General features: G+C 43.0%; 1 protein-coding gene across 3 annotated transcripts; it reads right to left on the reverse strand.

The window, feature by feature from the left end:
• Positions 1-738: 738 nt before the first annotated feature.
• CORO1B (coronin 1B) lies at positions 739-15,667 on the reverse strand. 3 transcript variants are annotated; one of them, XM_034433865.3, is made up of 11 exons: positions 15,385-15,667; positions 11,962-12,164; positions 11,570-11,692; positions 10,778-10,907; positions 10,464-10,645; positions 6,601-6,720; positions 5,543-5,647; positions 4,658-4,803; positions 4,453-4,510; positions 2,534-2,815; positions 739-1,633 (listed from the first exon to the last, which is right to left on the reverse strand). In XM_034433865.3, exons 1-11 carry the CDS (start codon positions 15,440-15,442, stop codon positions 1,505-1,507), a joined length of 1,536 nt encoding a protein of 511 aa, XP_034289756.2. In that variant the 5' UTR covers positions 15,443-15,667; the 3' UTR covers positions 739-1,504. The 3 variants fall into 3 exon arrangements, with proteins under 3 accessions (XP_034289756.2, XP_034289757.1, XP_087739709.1); XM_034433866.2 differs by having other exon boundaries at positions 14,835-15,415; XM_087883583.1 differs by lacking the exon at positions 15,385-15,667 and adding an exon at positions 14,825-14,949.
• Positions 15,668-17,829: the final 2,162 nt, after the last annotated feature.

A 17,829-nucleotide genomic window follows, 5' to 3' on the forward strand; every position in this document is an offset into this window, starting at 1 on the left:
TTAAAATACACATAATGTGAAAGTAATAATTAGAGCCCACAGTGGCATTCATGTGCACTGGAAATTATTTGAAAATGGGGTGGATGGTAGTATTGACTCAGTATTTTAACAGGTTAAAGAGAGATTTTTGTCCTTTTGCCAGGAATACACCCACATGAAGTGTTCTCAAATTTCATTGAAAAGGAGCTGAACACTTATTTTTTGTTGTTGCATTTAAATAAACAAGAATATAAGCTTGCATTATCTCTCCCCACCCCCAAAAATGCAGCTAATGGAAAAGGTTTAAATGTTTACGGATTTCTGAAAATGCAGTTTCAAAAGCCACCTTCGGTACAAAGATGATTAAATAATTTTGGTATGTACAAAGCGAATGTTTAAAAATTTAGGCTAAAAGGCAATTATTTATCACATTCTCCCATTTGAATTCCTTGTGCTTTCAAGCTGGGACACATAGATGACCCTTAAAAGTTCCAAGCAGAATATTCTATGACTAAAAGAAGCAGCTCCATCTCCTTATGGGAAAAGAGGGAAGATACTCTGGTTTCTTTAGGAATTTCTAGCCAAATTTATAGCAGGGATTATTTGCATGATACAATTGTTTCCCCAGGTTATTGGAGGTTGGGAGGAAATTTCCATCAGTCGTCCGAAGAAGGCCAGCTGACATTCTGGAAAAGAGTTTGCACTTACCTTGAAGTCACTTCAAGTCAGAGACTCCCACAATAATAAGCTGCACAGAGCTGTGGTTCTATAAAGACTTTTATTTGGAATGAAAATATAGATATCAACCCCGAACAGTTTATTTCCCCTATTCCATCCTCACTGCATTTTGGAAGACAGAAAGAGGAGCGGTTCCAGAGACAGTAGGCCGAGGACTGTGACCAGAAGACAGTCTTCTTTCACCGCTTGGCCCTACTTGGACATCTCTCCATGTTCTCATTGCAAAAAGTTCAGACAAGGAAGCAGAAAACTCCTCAATGGGATTTCAATGGTCCTATCTGAGAAAAGGCATCCCACCTCGGCACTGACTCATAGGTGGCCCAGGCTTCCAATAAGCTCCCCCCTCCCGCCCCGCACATACACACTTGCCGTGAGAGACTCATAAGGGAACCTCAGCCTTATTCTCAGTGGGAGGGTACAGGCAGGCCAGGCCAAGCTGTCAGACAGCCCCAATCTCTCTGGGTGATATCTAGGCCAGCCCCATCCATGGGAATGGGACAGGAAATAGGCCCCTGACCAGAATAAGGCAAAGGAGCAATGGTGAGGGCACTAGCATATGGCCCCTTGGATAATATGGGGGTGCAGAAATGAGAGGAAGAGGAGATTTGGTCCGAGACAAAGCCCAAGAAACATTCCCAGTAGCAGCAAGAGAGGGCAAGCCCCTGTCTCACCCCACAGGGCAGGAGGTGGCAATGTGAAGGGATTACTGGCAGATCAAAGGAAGGGGAAGTAAGTGAGATCCTCCATGTTGCTCAGGTTCTCTTGGAGGGGGGGGAGGCAAGGCCCACTAGACATCACCATTCTCAATGCGGCTCAGCTGCAACTCTAGCCGTGCAATGCGCTCTCCCTGTGCAGCCACAAGCGCCCTCAGGGATGCCACTTCACGCAACACCTCTTCAGTAAGATGCCTCCCTTCCTGCAAATGGGAGAAAGTTGTTCATTCATTATTTCATCGTATTATCCATCTTTTTGCCCATAAGATTCCCAGAATTCTAATGGCTCAGCTCAAACCAACCACTCACTCACATTCCTGGGACAGCAAATATAGGACACAATCTGGTGCAGGAAAAGGTGAGGAAAGCAAGTCTGACCCACATTTCCAAGCCCGATCAACACATTTGCACAACCCTATCCTGATCATATGGGAGTCACAATAAGGAAGAGGATCATTGTTATGCTTCCAAATAAAGAAATCTTTTACAGCAGTGTTTCTCAACTTTGGTGGTTTCAATATGTATGGATTTTTAACTCCCAGAATTCTCCAGCCAGCAGGCTCAACATACTTGGCTGCATCAATGTTTCCAAGAGCCTGGTATACAAGGTTGGTTGCAAAAAAATAGTGTTGTTATTTTGAGCAGCAAGGAGATCTGTGCAAGCTCATATTCTAACCCAAGAACCCTACCCAGCCTTTTTTAAACTGCTGATACTTGTCAAAGCTGTGAAGAGCCAGAAGTTTGCTTTTCTGCATGTAGGGAGGGCAGATAGTCCCAAGATGAAGCAGACACTCAGTGCTACTGTACAACAACTTACAAGTCTATTCTGGCCTCCTTATGGTTGGTTTTGGTCTATGATTATAACAAAGTCTCATCTGTCTGTCTGTCTGTCTGTCCGTCTGTCCATCCGTCCATCCATCCATCCATCCATCCATCCATCCATCCATCCATCCATCCATCCATCGTTTGGTTTTTCCTCCAACAACTCCTGCTCTCCCCAACTCAACTCCATGCAATCCTGTGTGGGAAACTCCAGTCCAATTACCAACCAGCCCCTCTCCCTAAGAATCCCCATCTGCCACAAGCAAAATCACAATACCTACCCCACTAGCAGCAGTAACACTAAAAGCAGATGTGGCAGCGGCTGGAGTCATGGCACTGGAGGGTGTGGCACTCAGCCCAGTGTTGGAGGGAGCTGTTGGGCGACCCTCAGGCAACAAGCTTCTTCGGTTGACCTTGAGATCCCGCTGTTTGGTGGGCACATAGGCTTCACGCAGTGAGATTAGGATGGGGGGTGCTGTCTTCCCTGCCACCCATTCCTCTGCTTCCATGGCAGCTTCTGGCCCAGCTGTGTCTGGGTACAAGTCATCTTGGAACAGATCTGACTGCAAAGAGAGGACAGCATTAGCTTTCATGACATTGGCAGAGAGCACTGGAACAGAGTCCTAAGTTGAGTTACCAGGGTATATTTAGCTGAGACTGAACATGGAGAAGGAGACTGTGGCTGAGACATACTATATGTTTCACACACTTATGGAGCCCAAAATGTGAACACTGTTTCATGTGGTAATACTGAGAATGTCCATTCTGCCTGAGAAATCACAAAAAGCGAACCTGAGAGACAATTGGCACAGAATTGAAAAAGAAGCATCTTAATTCCTCAGTGTTTATGGAACTGCTTCTAAATAAAAACCACTTCTATTAACCCACACATGTTCTATTGTTGCACAGCCTACACAATAGTGGAGGGAAAGGTCTCTAGAATCAATCCCTTCACCAAAGGGGTTCTAGGTAGTCAAGGAAAATAAGCTTTGAACTGATCCATTCCGATTCTGTTTTAACATTTTTCTTTACATTTCTGAACAAAGATAAATTCTACTGGAACATTTGGAAATCACATTCAGAGCAGAATGTTGCATTTCATGGTGAAGGAGGTGTGTGACTGAAAGGAAAAGAAATTGTCACACTCAGGTCAAAGAAAGCCAGGAAACCTTAGATATGTTTCTCAGAATCATATCACTCCAGAGATGAAAAATATGAATGAAAACAGATGTGTGCATTGAAAAAAAGAACCTTGTTCTCAACTTCCAGGAATGTTTTAAACAGAGAGTATCAAATAGCAATACAATACAGCAATTGAGACCAATTCTGACAAGGAGTAGTAGGATACTATATAGTTGTTCTAAACTGCCAGTTCAAATACCCTAGTTTAAATCATAGCACAACTGTAACCTTAAATTAATTTGCAAGATGTCTAAGAGACTCATGGTTGAAAAAAGATTGGAACTGGCCTACTTTACTGAGCTTTGTAAAAATGACAGATATAGCAATAGCAATAGCACTTAGACATGCTACTTCACGGTGCTTTACAGCCCTCTCTAAGCAGTTTACAGAGTCAGCATATTGCTACCAACAATCTGGGTCTTCATTTTATTGACCTCAGAAGGATGGAAGGCTGAGTCAACCTTGAGCCTGGTGAGATTCGATCTGCCAAATTGCAGGCAGCCGGCAGTCAGCAGAAGTAACCTGCAGTACTCTAACCACTGCACACCGCGGCTCTTGCAGACCAAATGGGAACTGAAGAACACTTATTAACATACTAGATTACTGGCTAGTTTTATTATCAAATCAACACAATTACAAATCAATGCAGAGCGACAGAAGTCAAGATCTGAGGAAAGAAGTGGCAGCCAAATGATTCTTGACATTTTATAAGTTGTCCAATTTGCCTTAAGAAAAGCACTGCTGCCAGAATCTAGGAATTTGTAGCCGTCTTAGGTGGAGATACAGAACTAATGCACTTCCTAGCAAAATGCAATAGAGCACTGCAGTGGCAGGATCTTCTTTCTTCCAGATTAGGATTCTGGTACTGTATTTTAATTTTAGTATTGGATTTTAATTCTAACATTAGACAAATAGGTCAGATGCTAAACTGCAACTGTTTGCCTACTGATGAAGAGCAGGGAAGGAAGATGAACCAGCAATCCCTTGTAATGAAAAGCAAGCGCTATGAAATACCCACCTTCCTTGGCACTGTCATAATAATGGGTTCACACTTGCGCTCATGGAGTTTGTAAAATCTATAGAAACAGAAAGAAGGGACAATTGAGTTAATCAGCCTGGAGCTTTAAAAACTATGAGAATAATTCATGCCACACTTTGACTGCCTATCTGCTTTCTTGCTATTCACCTCTGTAACCTTCCTATTAACAATTTAATCGGATTACCTGGCAATCTCACACTTGTTGACATCCAGACCCCGCTTGGACATCCAACCCATGCCCCGTTGTGGTTCTTTGCTAGTAAATGTGTTCAGGAAGTGGATGTATGGTGCTTCTGCTGTGATCTCAAAATACCGGATGCTAGAATCTCCCTGGAAAGGCAAGAAAAGATAGCAAGATACATCATGACAGAATTGCCATTCTTTGGAGGGAAGAAAAATACATTAGAAAATCATCATTGAGAAAGTTAGCCCTGACCCATAACACATCTGAGATGAAGTCCCATTATACTTGACTCAGCCAATTACACTGTTTAATAGTCTGCAGTTACATGGGTGCACTGTGTCTAGCAAAATATAAAAGTTTGATCAATATATCATCTACTCACTGATAATATCCTTAGGGAAAAGAGGTAGACCTGACCCCCGATTATTTGAAAACACCAAAATATGGCCTGTTTTTGCCCGTAGGCTTTGATTGGATATCTTCAATATAAGGGCTGCCCTCCAGATACAAGGGTCACTTCCTCTCATTCCTAGACAATGAGGTCAATTGCTGATGTAATTCAACTGACAAGAGTTACACCCAGAATTCCCAGGTGTCAGAGACGTAGAACACAAAAACATAGGCCTAATTTTATTTAGTAACAACTGGAGAGTCTTATTACTTTACAATATTAATACTGAATTGCAAGACAAGCTACAATAGGAAGGGAAACTATTAGATCCTCAGCAGACTCCCATGTATTTTGATAGAAAAATCTATACAATTAATTTAGGAATCATGCTATCTGTGAAGATAACACATAAAACACAGTGGAAGGGATATTCCACCTCAATCAGGTACCATCATGCATATACAAATCAAGTAAGAAAGCCTAAGAAAGCCTACTTTGCCACAGACGTAGATAACGTTGGTGTCAGGATCGTAGAAGGGCAGAAGGGTCCCATTGCTTGAATCCAGTTCCTGCAATGCCATAGGTTCTTCAAGATTTTCCTGAAATCGACAGAAACAAGAAAGCACAAAGGCATATTGTAACCTCTTTCAGATGGTTATCTCCATATCAGCCTCTTTTGTGTGAGGTTTGACTTAGTTGCTGCCCACTGCCTTGCTGGTTGGAAATAAGAAAGATGAACTCCAGACTGGTTTGGGAAGGTTACTTTATACCTGTAATAGCAAAACTATGGCATGCGTGCCAGAGGTGGCACGCAGAGCCCTCTCTGTGGGCATGTGCACCATCACCAGCTGCTTTTCTGGTTTCCGGCGTGCCAGCCAGCTGGTCTTTGCATCGGAAAACGGCTTGAAAATGGCTAAAAAACAGGCTGTTTTTCAGGCCATTTTCAACTGTTTTTCGGGCCAAAAACAGCCTGAAAATGGCCTGAGAACAGCCAAAAAACAGGCATGTGTGCGCTAGCCACTTGGTCTTCGGGCTTCTGGTGCTCTGGCAGGTGCGAAGACCAGCTGGCTGATGCACATGCCGGAAACCCAAAAACCAGCTGGCCAACGTGCACACATGCACACACATGCACGGTGTTCCGATTTGGGCACTCAGTGCCGAAAAGGTTCATGTTCACTGCTGTATACTGTATCAGAGAATTGCTGAGAGGGAGAATCTTCTCATCCAGGGTTTTAAATTGTAGTAGAATCTTCATCCTTCCTCAGCTACTATATCTTCACATTGTGGGGATGGTGCAGGGCAGTGATATGATTGTAGAAGACGGGGTGGGATTCTGTTCATTTCCTTCAAGATATAATCACGGGGGGGGGGGGTTGTTTCTCTTGTGGAACCAAACTTAAAAGCAATACCCATTTGAGAACAAAGCAACCTTCAGAATGCAAAGGGAAGAGGAGCCTGTTGCTCAGGTTCTTGGAACGGATAAGGGTGTCTCTTCTACGGGAGTCTTCCTCCCCACCCAGTTGTGCCCCGTTCCATCTGCTTTCCCACTCACTGGGTCCCAGAGAGCCAGCTGCCTTTCGCTCATACGGCTGAAGCCTGTTGTAAAGATCTTCCCATCAGACAGGAAAATGGCTCGCATTGGGCGTGCTCCTTCATGGGCTTTCTCCCTCTCCTGGTGGGTAAGAGGGAAAGGGTCAGGTTAGAGAAAGCAGGCAGGTTTCCACAATAGATAATAGAAATTCTCCCTGCCAGCTCTGCTCAGATGTCTCTTAAACTGAATCCAGACTAAGCTCTCCTACCAGTCATCAAGATTTAAATTCAACCTGAAGACGACTTAACATTGTTGCAGGTATTTAAACATAATTTCTTCAGCTCTGCCCTACCTTTCCATTTTGTCCCCATTCTGAGGAAACTCAAACATATAGCCAAATCCAAGTGTTTCCTCCGAAGGTTGCCTAGGAACAGGCTAGATTAAGCTGGGAGGCCAGTAAGGTTTTTGTGATGAGAAGTTAAGAAGTTAAAAAAGGCCTCATTTTTAATTTGCTTCTGAGCAAAGAACTCAAGATGTTAAAACCTTGGCACTCTGCAGGAAAAAGAAGCTTCTTCTGCCACTCTTCTTGCTTCAAAATTAATCAGGCCAGCAATTACTAAATCCCCTTGCTGACATCTAAGAAATATAATTTGACTCCATCAATATTTTTTAAAATCTCTTTCTTGCTTTCTAAATATTTAGAAACATAATCCAGAAGAAAAACAGAAAGACAAGCAAAAGAGGAAATAGAATTATAAAAGTAAATAACAATTTCAAGGTATTTTGTTCAAAATATTAAAATATATCAGTTTAAGACAATCTAAATAATATGCAATTATTGACAATTATATATCAGGATGAGAGATTACTGTACAATAATTTCTGCCTAATCTAAAAAATACTATCCTTAGATGTTGAAACCTTGTTAGAAGAAATTCAAATTTCAGATGTGTTACAAGACCATATGTGGAATTGTAATCCAGGAATCTTTTCCATGTTAAATTCTATATTAAATTTGTTTTTCAAATAAAAGATTATTTTTGGCATTGATGTATACTCCCGCAACTTAATTTGCCATTCTTTCACAAAAAAAGAGTATGCATGGTTTCTAAAAACAAGCACAGAGAAAACTGATACATAAATGAAATTTAGGATTTTGTTATTGTTACTGTCTTTGTTCTCTTAAATTGTACTGATTTTATGAACATAGTTTTGGACTGAGGAACAGTTTAACTTGCTGTTTTACAGATATATTTAATTAAGTTTATTAGCATAACCACAATTTTTAAAAATTGCAGGAGGGGAAACCAACAACTTAACAGGGACTGTTAATGCAGAAAGGTCAAGTCGCTCAGATCTATGTTAGCTGTTAATAAAAATGTAAAACCCTGTTCATTGAATTATCTGCTCTGGGGGTAATTTTTATATAGTAATTGAAAATTCGATATTCACCATAAATGAGTAGTCATATTTAAGAAGCACAACCTGAGAAGGGAAAACACTTCTAACTGATGCTCAAACTGCACTGAGAAAGTACCTTTATATTTTGTACAATAGGGTTTTATTGTATTTTCAATTTTAAGGGTTAGCAGAAATTTAGAAAGCATAATTATAGTAGTGGCCAAAATTGTGGAAACCTTTTGGGAAAAGTGTGTTTTTGAGGTTTGATGGCTATAACACCACTTTTTTTTTTTTTTTTTTTTTGAGTTTCAAGATAATCATATTCCACTGCTGGAATGGCCTGGGAATAGCCCAGACCTTAACCCAATTGAAAATCTATGGAGCCGACTAAAGAAACTTGTTAGTCAGAAGTGACCCAGCAATAAAACCCAGTTAATAGAAGCAATCATTCTATCTTGGTTTCACATTATAACAGCTGCAGAACTAAAAGACTTGGTTCACTCCATGGGAAGATGTTGTAAGGCCATAATTCATGCTAAATGTTACCCAACTAAGTATTAACTGACGTGATGATTTTTGTATATCTCATTTTTTCTATGTGTTTCACTTTTCTTCTTTATACTATAACTGCTATTCTAATAGCAAATTCTTCATAAAAGTTATTGCATTACATTCTTGATTAAATTATCTTTCCATTGATATATAATTTTATGGTACTATTCCCCCCAAAAAATGGTGTTATTAGCTAGTTTTAGTTCTTTTTCCCAAAAGATTTCCACAATTTTGGCCACTACTGTAAATATGCAGTTATACAGAAAAAAGAAAAAAATACAAATCTTTGGGTGGCAATCAAAACATTTTCTAATTCTTTGCCTTTCCTAGTTTTGATGAACTATCCATAGATCTAAAGAACAAAATACTTTATGTGGGGTTTTTTTTTACTCAATTCTTTTGCAAACAGCTGCTATATTGCAACTTTCTAAAAAAAAATGTGTGTCTCTTTACTAAAATGCTAAAAGCATTTGGAAACAAAAGTAAAAAAGAGAATCTAGATTCAGACTAAGCCACTTTGTATCACAGCATTTGCAGTAATAAGATAATGCATTCTTCAACAACTTTCTGGGACTAAGAAATTATAACTCTACACAGAGATAATTGTAGAGATAATTATCTCTCTACCAGGTCCTGAACTGACAATATATATGTCATCATCACTGGTAGCTTCCCTAAGCCATCATCCCCATCTCATTTAAAACAACCCCCTTCCCCCACATTATTAAATGCTCGTAAGAAGATAGCCTGAATTCATTATAGTGAAAGGGGGACCTTCAACCTATTTGCTGCATTGACTCATGGGAAAGTAAAGCCCTCCTCCTCCCCAAAGTTTGTCATCGCTTGTCAGTAGCAACAGGAGTTGCACATAGATACTTCAACAGAAATTCAGCAAAAGCAATTTGGCTTGGTTGTCAACCCCCCCCCCCCCCCGCCCACCCTCGCTCCCTCCCCCTCCCCAAATCAAACTTTCTCAAAAGACAGGTAGGCAAGACTGGCTAAAAATGATTATCTTAAAAGGCTACCCTGCTAGAGGGCATCAATTCCTAGGGAATAGACCCTTTAAAGATCTCTTGGCATGCAAAAATATGCTTTCCTGAACTGGAGGATATTTGCACCTCCTATCCCCTCATCTAGCTGGTGTGAGAGGCACTGGAGTCATCCTGCCCTTGGCCTTGAGGGCCCCATTTCTGTTCTCCTGCTTACTTCAAGAGTATAGTCCTTGTACCTTTCTGCCACCTGTGTGTTTTGTTACTACTATTGTAACATGTATTCAACCCAGGATTGGTGACACCGTCCAGATTTCTTGCTGACAGTTTCATTTAAAAATTTTTGCATGCAGGCATCATTTATTCTGCTGAAAACAAAGTTACAAAATCGGACTGTACCAGTTGCAAAATTTCCATTTCCCTTAAGAGAGCACCTCTGCCTCAAGCACATTCCACATTACATTCTTTCAGTTCCCGTGGTAGGATTATAGTTCTGCAAGCACAGACCTCTAAGGGAAACTAAAAACAAGGTGAATCCTGTCATGCATCAAAATGAACATTATAGTATACTACTCTGAATACCCATCAATGTGTCATTTTATACCAATAAACATTGCAAATTGTTTTGTAATTCTGTAGATTTGCAGTCACCTTACTGCAAAAACTAAGGACAGTACAAGTTAGTTCACAGATATGATTAAATAACTAAGCTAAAAAATGGAACTTGAAATAATAAAACACAGAAAAGGCGGTGCAGATAAGAAAATGGGGAATCTATCTCAATACTCCAAAATATAAAAACAGTCCCTTTGAATTGCCAAGATCAGACTAGCTTGTCACAATACCACAAAACTAATCGTGACACCGATGGAACTCTCACAATCGTGCCCCACTTCATGAATGGGACAATGTAACCAAGAACTCCAAGAGTGTCGGACTTACAGCTATAACTTGCCCACGACGTGGATCAATGATGCGCACACTTTTGTCCTTACAAGCTGAACAGAACAGACTGCCATCCCGGTTCCAATTGACATTATAAATGATATCAGGATGCAGATTGTCAAGGTAGTAAAGCTCTTCTGCGGTGCCCACATTCCACACAATAATCACATTATCACAGCCTGGAATAGAAAGGAACAATTAAATGGTTTGTTATGTCCTTTTTTCAGACAGCCCATAAGCCTACATTTTTCAACATCATCCTGCTTGCAGCAGAAACTTCTCAACTTCGCTGCCCCCTTGGCTGGTGGTACCTGCACTCAGAAGGATATTGCGAGCAGTCGGATGCCACGTGATGATGCCCACACGTTTTGAGTGTCCTTCTAGGACCACCACTGGTTCGGTCAGAGGCACTGTGAGGCCGCCCTCTGGGATCTGCCATACCTGAAAAGAACAAACAGTGCAATCCAATGGCACAGTGCACACATGTGCTTCATTCTCTCCCATCAGTATTACACCTCAAGCACCACCTTCCCTTCTCCCTAACAGCATCCAACATCAGTGGGAATTCATTTTGGAAAACCCTATCCTCATCATCATGCCCTGCATAGTATTATCCACCTCCTAATACATAAAGCCTAAGAACAGCACCTCACATTTTAAAAGCAAAAAAAAAAAAAAAAAGTCCCCTAAATTAAACCCTGCTCTGGATATATATACTATGGCTCCACCCACACTGCAGCTTTCAACCTCTGTCAAATGAAGAACTGTAGCTTGTGCCAGCAAAAGACTGCTAGTCCTGTTTTATCTAAAGAAAATATTCACATATACTTTATTTTGCATAATTTATTCTGTCTTTGCAGAATAAGAATAAGAAGCATATGGAACACTGGATTCTGTCTTTCTCCCCACTGCTAGAAATCTTGTTCTTCTATCCTTCACATTGTCCCATACCTCCCCAGCTGTGAGGAAAACTTCTCACATGCAAGATTGATTGCAATTGCCTCAGCTTTAAGATACACGTGGACACATGGCCACTGAAGAGTCCACTTTACATCACCACCCCATACACACCTACATACACACTTTCCCCATTTCCATCTCACCATAACAGTGCAATCCTCAGAACCACTGGCAATGATATGATCATTATGTGGACACCAATCAATGTCCAAAACTGGTCCAGTGTGCCCACACACGGTAGGATAAGACTTATCAATGCGCCCTGTCTGGGGGAAAATAAAGGAGATAAGAGTTGACATGCAGTTCAGGTCTCTCACAAACTTGTTGCAAGCTGGAGTCCCATTCTCTGTCTCAATCTTTTCCCATATCAAGTCTCTCCCATAATCCCTCTCTTCCACCCCCAATTGTCTATAAAAGGTGGCTCCATTAATACAAAGATGCGAGAAACATAGAGACAACGAGCGGTCATTTTTATAACAGTTTTCTGCTTCTCCTCCTCCCCACTTCCTTTTTCCACCTTGAACCCATTTTTCACCTTTTGCAGCGGGAGCACCATAAAGGCCCCCCCTCCACTGGCCTCGACAATCACTGCCACAAACTTGGGGTTGACGGCACAAAAAGTGCTGTCCCAGGTGACTCGCGAAACCCGGATGTCATCATAGCACTGGTCATTCTTGACGGGCTGCCCAAAGACATGGCGGAATTTGCTCTGACGCACAACCTTACGAAAGGACATGACTGGAAAGAGAGGGAGCAAAAGTCAGAAAAATGGTGCACACACAAGTATAGCACAGGCATTCACTTATGACTGCTGCCTAGTTGGATGTCTTGTAACTTCAAGAGCATCTCTGCCAATAAAACCAGTCACATCATCAGCCAATATTTGACTCAATCTGGCCCAATGGTGCTCCTAATGAAGAGGAGAACTGCACAAGAAGAAGTAACCACCAGTTTCATTCTTAGTTTCATCCAGAGCACGGGTGTCAAACTCATAGCGGTCACGTTGCTGTCACGTTTCGCGATGTTTTTCCCATTCGCAGAGCTGGGGTGGGTGTAGCCCATGTGCGATGCATCCAGCCTGCAGGCCGCCAGTTTGACACCCCTGATCCAGAGCATATGCATCTCCTAAAAATTACACCATATAAATTGGAAGACAGACTTAATTATCCTATTCATTTGAAAAAAAATAAAAAGCAGTTTCACATTGTCCCCATCTTTAAAAGAGAGGCATGATAAAACATCAGAAACTAAATACAGGCAATTCTTGACTTATTACCAGCAACTTCTGTTGCTAAGCAAGGCAATTCTTTAAGTGAACCATGCCTGATTTTATGCCTTTTTTGCTACAACTGTTAAATGAATCACTGCAGTTATTTAAGTGAATCATGCTGTCAATGAGCGAATCTGGTTTCCCCCATTGATTTTGCTTGTCAGAAGCCAGATGGAAAGATTGCAAATGGCAATCACATGAACCTGGGACCATCATAAATACATGCCAGTTGCCAAGCACCCAAATTTTGATCAGGTGACTGTGGGCATGTTGCAATGGTTGTAAGAGCAAGAACCAGTTCTAAGTTGCTTTTTCAGTGCCATTGTGATTTCGAACGGTCACTAAACAAATGACTGTAAGTCAAGGACTACCTGTAAAGCAGAACTAGAATAATCAGATGGCATTAAGACAGAATAAGACCTAACTCAGAGAAAGCTCACCAGAAAGCCCATTTGGTGCCTTCTAACTAGAGATGCAAAAGAAGGGGACGACAGAGAACAAGGTGACTGGATGGAGTCACTGAAGCAGTAGGCGTGAGTTTAAATAGACTCCAAGGGATGGTAAAGGACAGGAAGGCCTGGAGGAACGTTGTCCATGGGGTCGCGATGGGTCGGACACAACTTCGCAACTAACAACAACAAACTAGAGATGAAAGACAGAAATGGATTTACCTGCACAACTACAAAGCCTTAATCTTTAAATCTATAAAACGCAGAAAGCAAACTGGGAGGTTTGCCCCTAACACCAGATCTGATCGAAGTCAGAAATCAAGCCAAACTTCAAACAGAACTCTTTCAGGGTAGAGGGGAAGAAATGAAGTTCCACCAACAACAGCAATACAATCCATTCAGTTATTCAGAGTCTAATTGCAGCATGCACTGAATGACTTCTGGGGAGGTGAGCTAGGATTACTCAGTGGGATGCACCTACTTTCCATTCTGTTCATCAAGAGGGATCCCCCTCATTTCATGGCAACCAAGAGGCGAGAACCTACAGAAGCAAATGTCTTTTAGAAATTCCTAACAGATCAGGTGGATTTAAGAGTAGGCAATCATATAAATTCTTGTGCACATCCTGGAGAATTTGGAGGGGAAACAGGGGTATAAAATTGACCCCACCTAATACAGTATGAGAGGCACTTTTGTGACATGGCTAAAGACACCAGGCTAGAAACTGGGAGATGTTGAATTCTAGTCTTGCCACGGTCCGGAAGCCATCCAGGTGATTCTCAGCCCTAAGAAGGAGGCAAGACAAGCCACACCTGAAAATGTTGATAAGAAAACTGCAGAGACTTGTCCAGGCAGTCACCAGGAGCAGGCATATACATATACACAAAACCAAACCCATATTAGCTGGCCAGACGTGTACATCTAGAATTCTAGAACCTTCCCAGGAGGGGGAAAAGGTGGAGAAACGTAAAGGGAAGGGGGGGGGGAAAGGAGGGGGACAGAGTGAAAAAGAGAGAGGAACTGTTTTCTTGCAAATCAGAGTCCCAGTTCAATTACTCCACTGGAGCAACCGGATGCGCAAGGGGGGAAAATGCAAGGAAGACTCCAGTTGGACCAAAGAGGAAGGGGGAAATTTAAGCGAAGCAAAACTTTTCTTGCAACCCCAGCAAAATTTGTGTGTGGGGTGGGGGGTGGGGGGCAGGGAGAGGTAGAAAGAAAGCAACCTGGAGGGAGGTTTCTACCCTCAGCGCGTCAGAGACCAGCCCCGGCAAACAGCGAAAACGCAAAGCGGGTCTCTGGGCCGTATGCAAAAGCCTTTCCCATTTCCTGGCAACCGGCGCGACCAGCTGAGGGCGAGCCGCGTTTACAAGCACGGCAGCCACCGCCCCTCAATGTTTAAAGCCAAGTTCAAGCTGAAGCTGTTGCATCCCCCTCAGGATGGCCGCCACCTTCAATCCCCGAGCACCGGAGGGGGGAAATAATAATAATAATAATATTTTTAAAATGGCAAGGGAGAAGCCAGGGCGGTGTCGCTGCCCGGTCCGGAGGCGGGGAAAACGGAGGGAGTGATTTTGGCAGCCTGCCTTCCGACCTTGGGGCCCGGGAAAAAGCTCGGGAGGGGGCCCCGGTCCACCCCCACCCCCCCACCCCATCAGCGCGCTCAGGACGCGGTCGCCCACCTCCACTCACCGGCTTGGAGGAACGGAACCGGAGCAGCCTCTCCCTTGCGCACAGCCCAGGGCGGTGCAAGCGAAGGGAGGGACGAAAAGGCCCGGAGTGGGCCGGCCTCTCGGTGCCTACAGGAAATGACCCAGGCGGCGAAGGAGGCGGAGGAAGCTCCCTTCCCAAGCACCGGGAGGTTTTTTTTTTTTTTTTTAACCTGCTTTGCGGCAGGAGCGGCCTAAAAAGCAGGAGGAGGAGAATCTCCTTCGGCTCAGAAGAAGGCGGGGGAGCTGCGGAGACCGAAGGACGCCGAGCGAGTTTAAGCAGCCGAGCGACCGCTCCTTGCTGGAGCTGCCGCCGCCGCAAACTCGCTCCGGGAAGGATCGGCCGCTGTATCGGCCTGCAATTCGAAGACTGCGGCGCCGGAGGGGAGAGGTTCAGGCTGGCAGCCGGGATTCAAGAGACAGGATCCCAGCGGTCCTTTCGAGGAAGAAAAGCGCCTCCTTTCCTTTCCCGTTTGTCCCTAGCAGCAATTGGTTCGTGAAGGGAACGGCGCCGTATTCCGACTCCCCAATACCTTTTTTCTCCGGGATCGCTTGCTTACGCGCGGCTTTCATTGGGAGGCGGGCGCGCATCCGCAAGCCTTGTTAAACAGCATCCTGGGCGGCGCTCCTTCCCTCGTTTGGGGTCTACGAGCTGCAGCCTGGAGTCTGGCTTTCAGCTCTTCCAAGCTGATTGCTTCCGCCGGGCTGGGATTTGTCACGGCTTTTTACTCAGCTGCCCTTGCGGTGGTAAATCAGTGTCCTTTTCAAATTTGGCAATTTTTAAGATGGGTGGAGTTCAGCTCCCGGAATTCCCCTGCAGGCTGGCGGATTCTGGGAGCTGAAGTCCACGCGACTTCAAAGCTGCCGACTTTGAAAAAAGGCTGGTGGTGTAAACGAATCGATTGCCAAGCAGGGAGGGGGTCGAGAGTGTGACTTATTAGAATTGGAAGAAGAGTTGGAAGGGGCTAGCGCGGGGGTCTGCCCTCTGCAACCTTAAATACTCAAAGAGGCATTTGGACCCATTTCCCACAGAAAAGAAAACACCCGGCAGCCACAAAACTTGGGTGGGCGTGGCCAACTCGATATCACTCACTTCCACTAGTCACATGACCCCCCCCCCCCAGCCATGCCTACGCAGCCGGTCATTAGGGCAGAGAACCAGTTGTTAAAAAACACAGGGAACCACAAAATCCTTTTGACATATTTCTCTCTTCCCTCCTTCCCTCCCTCTCCCCCCACCCCTCTCTGTATCTCACTGTCTCTGCCCTGGCCACTTCTCCATCCCCTGCCTTCATCCTTACCTTTTCAGGCCGGGTGAGGGGCGGGGCCAGCCAGTGGTGGGATCACCTGATGGAACCACAGCAGAGGGCCCAAAGAGTCGCATTCAGCTTCGGAGCCACAGGTTGCTGATCCCAGGGCTAACGCTAGAAGTAAATCAGTTGCTAAACCACCTATGAGAGATGGTTGTCCAGTGTCTGAATTTCCAGAGATAAGGAAGTGAGAACCTTCACAGGCATAGAGACTAGGAAAAATGACCTTAGCGAAGATATGCAACAATTACCTAAGCAAAAGGGCGGTAATATTTTTAAAGTCCACAGCAACAAGATTACATTCAGAAACAGCTCAGATGCCTCCCTGATTCACTGAGCTATAATGAAGAAGTACAGCACAGATTTGCAAGGTTCTCTAAACACAGCCAAGCTCAATAAAAGTACTGTAGTTTTAGCCTTCTGGGGGTAGTTGATCTTCTAATCTGCGCTACCCAGTGACGTTGACAACAGATAAATTGTTCCAATGTTGTACAAAAGTTTTTCCTTATATTTAAACAACATCTAAGTAGTTTCAATATACATGTAGTCCTCAACTTACAATAGTTTATTTAGTGACTGTTCAAGGTTACAATGGCACTGAAAAAATTGACTTATCTTTTTTTCACACTTATGACAGTTACAGTATCCCCATGGTCACGTGATTAAAATTCAGGTGCTTGGCAACTGACTCATGACAGTTGCAGGGTCCTAAGGTCATGTGATCACCTTTTGCAACCTTCAGACAAGCAAAGTCAATGGGGAAGCCAGATTCACTTAACCATGTTACCAACTCAACAACTTCAGCAATTCACTTAACAAATATGGCCGGAAAGGTCGTAAAATGGGGCAAAATTCACTTAACAAACATCTCACTTAGCAATATAACTTTTGGGCTCAACTGTGGTCCTAAGTTAAGGTGACCAGACGTCCCGCTTTTGGCGGGACAGTCCCGCTTTTGAGCAATTTGTCCCGCGTCCCGCGGCGTTTCAAAAAAGTCCCGATTTTTCTTGAGCCCCAGCTGATGGCTAGAAGAAAAAAAAACTGTTTAAACTCTTGCCCGGGTCTTCAAAGGGCCGCCCTACAGGCAATCAGTGTAAAGCAGTTTTTTTTTCCCCTAGCTAAGCTTCAGAAACGAAACCGAAACCAGGGTCTTTGGTGCAGCGTGACAAAATGAGGCAGAGAGAGATTTATTTTTATTTTTCCTCCCCAAAAAAGGTAGGTGAAAAACTGCAAACAATGGGAAATTTAGGAGGAGAGTTCAAGATTTTAAAACACAAAGGAAAAAAAGCTGTATTTAACTAGGGAATTGTAATAATTGAGATACTATTAATTGTATATTGTGTTGAAAGCAGAAATGGTTAAGTTGTGGTTCGGAGGAATATATGGGAGAAATTATTTGGTTTATTATTATTGGTAAATATAATTAATTGATTTGTAAGAAATTGGATTGCATGGAAATAATTGGAATATTCATGTTCATATTGATTAATATACAAAAAAGATAGTTTTATAACTAATTGATTTATATTAAAATGTTGAATTTGTTTTAAACAACTGTATTACATAATTACATAATTAAACAATGTGAGGATGGATATAAAAATAGATGACAATGGGAAGGGGTATAATATAGAATAGAAGGGAAAAATTGAATTTGATTAAGATTAG

This window comes from Pantherophis guttatus, chromosome 1, assembly GCF_059756535.1.
Source record: "Pantherophis guttatus breed Tessera chromosome 1, ASM5975653v1, whole genome shotgun sequence".
Taxonomy (NCBI): Eukaryota; Metazoa; Chordata; class Lepidosauria; order Squamata; family Colubridae; genus Pantherophis; species Pantherophis guttatus.

Excerpts from the sequence above, each read along its gene's own strand:
- CORO1B (XM_034433865.3), bottom strand. The coding sequence starts at position 15,442 with ATGCGCGCCCGCCTCCCAATGAAAGCCGCGCGTAAGCAAGCGATCCCG. Across the intron at positions 12,165-15,384 it reads AGCGATCCCGGAGAAAAAAG|TCATGTCCTTTCGTAAGGTT; the intron begins GTATTGGGGAGT and ends CTCTCTTTCCAG. Across the intron at positions 1,634-2,533 it reads GTGTTACTGCTGCTAGTGGG|GAAGGGAGGCATCTTACTGA; the intron begins GTAGGTATTGTG and ends TCCCATTTGCAG.